The 6,841-nt window shown below is 37.9% G+C and overlaps 1 protein-coding gene across 1 annotated transcript in view; it reads right to left on the bottom strand.

Moving 5' to 3' along the window:
* Positions 1-990: 990 nt before the first annotated feature.
* Positions 991-6,841, bottom strand: part of BARHL1 (BarH like homeobox 1) — a 10,221-nt gene continuing 4,370 nt past the window's right edge. Inside the window, exon 3 of the mRNA XM_018565762.1 lies at positions 991-1,471. Within this exon, the coding sequence (XP_018421264.1) occupies positions 1,177-1,471 (295 nt within the window). The 3' untranslated portion in view covers positions 991-1,176. The remainder of the gene's footprint in view (positions 1,472-6,841) is intronic.

Here is a 6,841-nt window from a genome sequence, read left to right as displayed (position 1 = left end):
TGGGTTTAGATACTTTTTTTTTTATTCAGAAATGTATTGAATGTTTTTAACAGACAGAAATGGTCTGTAAGAGCTGATTGTAATTATTAATGATTTTTTTTTTTTAAAGACTGTTTTCATTTAGAAGCGGGGCATTGTTTCAGCATGAAGAGGTCTTTCAAACTCACTAAATACAATCCAGCGGATGGACATCGGAGCTTATACAATCAGAGCTGCCATTGTATCACAGACCTTCCTAGCTGTGACATGCCGAGGAGGAGCAGTGGCCACAAACAAGGAACAAATCACTTCTTCACATTTAAAGCTGCCCATACACCAGTAGAATTTGCCAAAAAAAAAAATCATTTTCAGAACATTCGTTCAATTTTCTAATACTTAATGGGGTCAAAAGGACAATGGATTTCAATGGCAGTGATGAAACAAATGGAAGGAGCATGATGGAGAATTTTTCTTGAATGAACCAAATTGAACAGTGAATGTGGTTTTCATTCAGGAAACTCCATTTATTTCCAAAATTGAATTTTAAAATCAAATCAAAATTTGCAGCAACATTTGTCCGGTCTCGGATGGCATTATCGAATGTTCTGGTAACATTTTTTATTTGAAGGTTCACATGAAAATCACCAGTGTATGGCCAGCTTTACATACAAAAGATCAGAAACGTTTCTTTAAAAGAAAGAGATAGAGATTCTTTAGAATCATAATAGGGTTATATCATGAGGTCATACAAATATAGTGCATGGCGAGCTCTTTTAACCTGTTATGTTTTTTTAATATTACCCCCCCTAACTTTGTTTGATATATACAGTCCAAACTATTTCTTAGTGGTGATTTTTTTTTCTTTTTGGAAAAGTGAAATGAATTTGTTGTTAACATGAATTATTACAAGGTCCCCTTAGTTATGCTAAGCATAAGACATACTCCAGATAGCTTCTATCATTTGTTAGATTTCTGAGAAATAAGGGGTTCGGTTTAACCAGTTCACGATTAGTAGCTTCACTTCGCTCTGAAGGTTTCCGAATCGTTCTCTTAGGCATGGAAGGTCACTTTTAAGCAAAGATTTTGTAGGGCTGTTCCTTTTTCCTACAAGCAACTCTCTTGCTCAGCCGCTGTTGTTCGGTGGTGCTAATCTGCAGCCTCTGGCATTGGCACCTGGTAGGTGATAGGTAGGCGTCTTCATCGGGGCTGTGCCGCCCTTGGAATGACTCCTGTCAAAGGGGGCAGGGCAGGTGGGGGCTCGGCGCCACCCTGAAGTCCGTGAATGAGGATCCTGGGCACCAGAGGTCTTTGCAAAGCAGGTGGAGGTGCTGTAGGTCCCCTGTACAAATAGAGGGCAGCACTGGGATCCAGGTTAGAAACAAGGCTTTGTGGGTAAAAGTATGGGGAAGGAAACATCCTCTGAAGGGCAGAGTAATTACCCGCCTCTGCCAACAGCTCCAGTCCAACTGCAGTTTGTCTCTTCCACTTTGTCCTGTGGGTGATAAAAAAACACTTACTATATAGGCATTCCAGACACCATTTTGCTACAAGATTACGTATCCCTTAAAGGGTCAACCCACCTTGTAGATGAAGTCAACTCTTGGGTTTTTTTGTTACACTTTAACAGTTTTCCCTGTCACAATTCCCAACTTGGTTCCTGCCCACCTATTAGTTTTGAGGTGTTCTCGCCCACCAAGGTGCTGCATCTCTTAAAGGGTCAACCCACCTTGTAGATGAAGCATGGAGTCGACTCTTGGATTTATTTATTTTTGTTACACTTTAACGGGTTTCCCTGTCACAATTCTCAACTCCACTGCCCACCTGGTAGTTATAGGGTGTTCTCGCCCACCCTTGTGTGTTTCGGCTCCTCCTGTTACATTCTTCCTAATATGAAATAAAACAAGCAGGAAGAGTTGGACCCCCTTATAATGGGCAACTGTGCAGTTCCACCACAGAAATCTTACCAATTTGGTCCCCAAGAGATGTAAGGACTGTCAGGTGGTTAAACTCTAGTAAATTCTGTAATATAAGTTGTGGGGGGACTGACCCTTTAAGTTATTATTATTATTATTATACAGGATTTATATAGTGCCAACAGTATGCGCAGCGCTTTACAATATAAGGAAGACATTACAATCACAAAACAATTCAAGAGAAGATGGTACGGAGGGCCCTGTCCCTGAGGGCTTACGAACTAAGTGAAGTAATCTAAATGTATTTTAAATGTATATTTTAACGTTCAAATAATGTAACATTCTAAAATAATCCTCCAAACAGAGGCTAAATCACATCGGTTCTTTCATTATCTTTTACATTCACGCTGTTATTTTCAAGCAATCTATTGGTTCAGTTCATCAGCTTTGTGTGTTACTTTTACATTCCTGAATGTTTAGCACAAAGCTGCTGAGGGTTCCTGAGGTGTCTCTGGACATAAGTGTCTTAATACAAAATGGTGACCAACACTCAGAATTTAGAATTACCTACAAATTACCTACTAAAAAAAATGTGAAGGATTATATTTTACATGTTCTCATTTATTGCTGGATGACACAGCACTAGTTTGGGGGGTATATACAATTTTAGCATCCTTCTCATGATTGGTTGAAAGTGTCTGGAATCCGGGCTGTTTTAGACTTATTGCTGCTTATGTACTTCAAACAAATGCAATCTTCTAGTACCCGACAACCCTTGTCTATATTTTTTAATAAATATTATAATATAATATACATTAAAAATAAATATATTGATATATAATACTAAATATTACTTAAATATATAAAAGGATAAGTGTACCGTAAAACATTAGGCCTTTGAATATATGAAAGAGCACCAGGTAGCTTTTCAAATACAAATCTTCTACCTCTGCCTTTTCTTTCCCGGTACTTTGCAGCATGTCTGTCATCGTCACTGTAACCGCAGACAAGGACTAAGAACAATGAAAACATGTGCTCTATATACAGTATATATGGCTAATGTAAATGGGTGGGATTTACTAATGGATAAAGAGATATCATCAGCACAGCAATCAAAGGATTTTAGCAAAAGTCAATTTTAATGACAAATGCCATTCAAAATACAAGCACTTTCGGGGCCTCAAGGGGTCCCATTCATCAGGATCAGAATGAGTATCTCTCTTCAATTGATTTACTAACGGAGCACATTTTTAACATAGTCAAGTAATTGTAAGCTCACTTTGAACACCCAGTAGTGTGTAGAATTAAAAAAATTAAATACTGGACTCTTCACACGATTGGGTGATTTCATGAACGCGGGATGTTCACTGTACTAAGTTAACAATTCATTCTTTAGAAAGGCAATTCAGTGTATTCAGTACCAGAAGTCATTAGGGGGGGAATTCTGTTCTACACTGCATACACTGAGGACCCGGTAGTTGAACATAACAGATATTTAGAGCTCTGCAAGTTCTGAGTCCTTGTCTACAGTTATAGTGCAGCTGTAGACAGCCTGAAAATAAACAAAGCAATGGTTTCTTCGGCCTTTGCCAATGATTACAGCTTTACACAAACAGGGAAAAACATTAGGTTTTCAGTTATATCTGTAAAAGTAGTTATGCCTGGATATGGGAATAACGTTGGAGTGTTTTTAGAGTACAGTAACAGCCTAAAGACAGTGTTGTAAAAAAATAAATGTAAAAAAGATAAAACAATACTGTTCTCTTTACATAGTTTTTATGCTTTTTATGATGCCTGTACCCCATGCTAGAAAAGTGCTCAGTCTAGTCTGTATGTTAAAAATATATCTCTGGTCACATCAAGTATCACACAACACTAAACTCTACTGCAGGAATATAATTTGATGCGTTACAATTGTTGGTATCAGTTTGCTCATTCATTTATTTACTTATTTATTTTTCCTAATTGTATTTGGTTGTATCCCATCCAAACCAGTTTGTTGGTCTGGTAAGATATTTTTCAGAGCTTTATAAAAATGTATTTCTACCTGGATACCGCCAACAATTAACAGTTGCAGTTTCCGATGCCCAGGACAAGCAGTTCCGGGTGCCGGGCAGGTAGTTATTTTCTACATTTAGCTCTGCGTTGGGCAAGCAGAGCTAAATGTACAGCGGGGAAGCCGCCGCTTATTTTGTACAAGTTATCCCGGTGATGTCGGTGAGATAACTTGTATGCAGCCTGCAGGTCTGCCATTCTCTATGGGGGGAGGGAGGTGGGGGGGCGCATTGAGGAACCTGACCTTGGGGCAGCAGAGAGAGTAAATCCGGCCCTGCTTACAGCCTAATGACCCCAGCTTAGTCATATACATATCATGTAAACATTTAATGCTTTTAATTGAGAGGAAACCCATACACATATGAGTACAATATACAAACTCTGTGTAGACAATAGGGGGGGAATTTATCAAAACTGGAGCAGAGAGAATCTGGAGCCGTTGCCCGTGGCAACCAATCAGCATCTCTCTTCAGTTTGCTCAGGTAAGATTAGAAAATGAGTCAGAGAAGTTGATTGGTTGCAGTGCAAATTTGCTCCAATTTTGTCTGCTCCAGTTTTGATAAATTCCCCCCAAAGTCTTTCGTGGGAAACCAGTTGCCAGCAGAGTAGAAAATAAACTATGTAAGAAATTTAAACAAGTTGCAGCAAAAGGATTGAGCGGGGCGGTGGAATGTTGCTGCATGAGGTATGAGGGCTGCCCCCCTTTTTAGTTGACACCTCTTACAATAGCAGTAGATCTGCCATCGCCTACCTGTAGCTTAGAGCTATCATTCCACATACAAATGCATGAACTACCTAATTAATTACGTACAAGCCGGAGTGTCATTTGTATGATGTACAGGCACTGCAGCAATTCTTGTCCTGACAAACAGATGTGCATATTTAATAGGCCATCGTAGAGGTATCATTTACTATATGTAGCAGCGTAGGTGTAACCGTGTCTCTAGCAGTGCATACCACTACTGTGGGACCTAGCAGCTCAGGGCTTGCCCGCACACGGAGGGAACACATCACAGCTCAGCGGCTGCTAAACAGCAACTGTGAAATAATTATGATAAAAATAGGACATGAATGCAGGTTTTGGAAATAAATAAATAGCTGTCACTGGGAAGAACTAATATTTGGGCACACATCAGTCCACCAATGAGATAAAAGAAGATATTTCCATTGAACCCGTCAGCATTTGGATTCATGTTTTACGGAAATTATTATTATTATTATTATTATTATATAGGATTTATATAGCGCCAACAGTTTGCTCAGCGCTTTACAATATAAGGAAGACATTAAAATCACAATACAATTCAAGACAAGATGGTAAGGAGGGCCCTGCCCCTGAGGGCTTACAATCTAAAAGGGAGGGGCGAGTGATAAATGAGGAGGGAGCTGTGTGGGGATGAATTGTTTGAGAATGTGATGGTTCAGTGGTTAGGTTGAGGCGGGATAATATAAAATATAAAATGTAATTCTAGAGGCGGCCATAGCAGCTAATTATGTCCAACGTCCGGACACAGAGTCAGGAGCTTCAGACTCCACGCAGCTTTCTGTTACAGAATTTTAATTACAGGCGTCCCATGCGTTGATTTTTCACCGCCGTTTATTCAGCAGCTGTGGCAGGAATGTAAAAGGCCAAGTTCTATCAGGGTTATTCAGGAAGGGTGAGGAGTTTGGAGGAGGCAGGAGAAGTGAACAATCTAGGACAACATAGTTGATTTGGAAAAATTCTCCAGTTCAGCTCATATTCCAGTTCAGCTATTTTGGCCTAGATTGTTCACTTCTCCTGCCTCCTCCAAACTCTTCACCCTTTTTGTGAAGAACCCTCTATATCTTCCGATTTTAATGCTGTGCGCCTCACATCACATGGAGTGACAGATTCATTTTTATATGCAGGTCAGCCACAGTTTGGCTTATTTGATTAAATACATTTTGGTGTACTGTGCTATTAGATAGATAGATAGATTATAGATAGATAGATAGATAGATAGATAGATAGATTATAGATAGATAGATAGATAGATAGATAGATAGATAGATAGATAGATAGATAGATAGATAGATAGTTTTTTGGGATAACAATAAAAATAAAAGTAGACCTGTTCTAAGTATGTATGTGATTTGTGTTCATTTTATACTTTATGCTAAAGAAATGCAAAAAAAAAACCCCAAAACTATATCATGGAAATTTCTAAAGAACCTCAAAAAGGCAACAAAAAATGTAAAAACTACTGACGGATCTAAAAGTATATATAACAAAAAAAAACTGGAACGAAAGTTGTAAGCCAGTTGTAAGAGGGGCATGTATAAATATTCTCCTTTCTAAGTCAATGTGATCCCCTTAGGACACCTTGCTGGGATTGTCAAAATCTATTGTACATATTCTATAATAAATCAATTTCATAAGCTACAGAGCAGCACCATATATTTCGAGATCCTCGCTCTCTTCTACCAAAGAAATAGTCCTATTTTCTGGACTAAATTATTCATAATTCATAATTATAATAACTGAGTAATTACTGAAAACAGGCTGTTAATTATTAATGCTCAAAGCAGCTATTGGTAATTTATTATTAATGTGTCAATGTGTTATATAGCCATGTTTATTTAAAGTACAACTTTGTTTTTGTTTTTTTACTAACAGGCTACTGGATACCACAGAATTAAAATGTATATGAATATTATCGTGGTACCCTGTAACTTTGTTTTTAACACATCATTATACATTTGTTTTAATTTCAAATTAATACATTCTATATTTTATTTATATTTGTGATTTTCCCCATGATGAAAATCCCAGAAAATATGCTTAAATATTTTTATGGCCAAAACAAATGCCTAATATTAACAATAGTACTGTATATCACAAAATAAAAACTGTCATTTGCTATGGGCTTGTT

The sequence above is a fragment of the Nanorana parkeri genome, unplaced genomic scaffold (assembly GCF_000935625.1).
Source record: "Nanorana parkeri isolate BGI_ZX_2015 unplaced genomic scaffold, ASM93562v1 scaffold884, whole genome shotgun sequence".
NCBI lineage: Eukaryota > Metazoa > Chordata > Amphibia > Anura > Dicroglossidae > Nanorana > Nanorana parkeri.
This window is presented reverse-complemented; position numbering and strand designations above follow the sequence as displayed.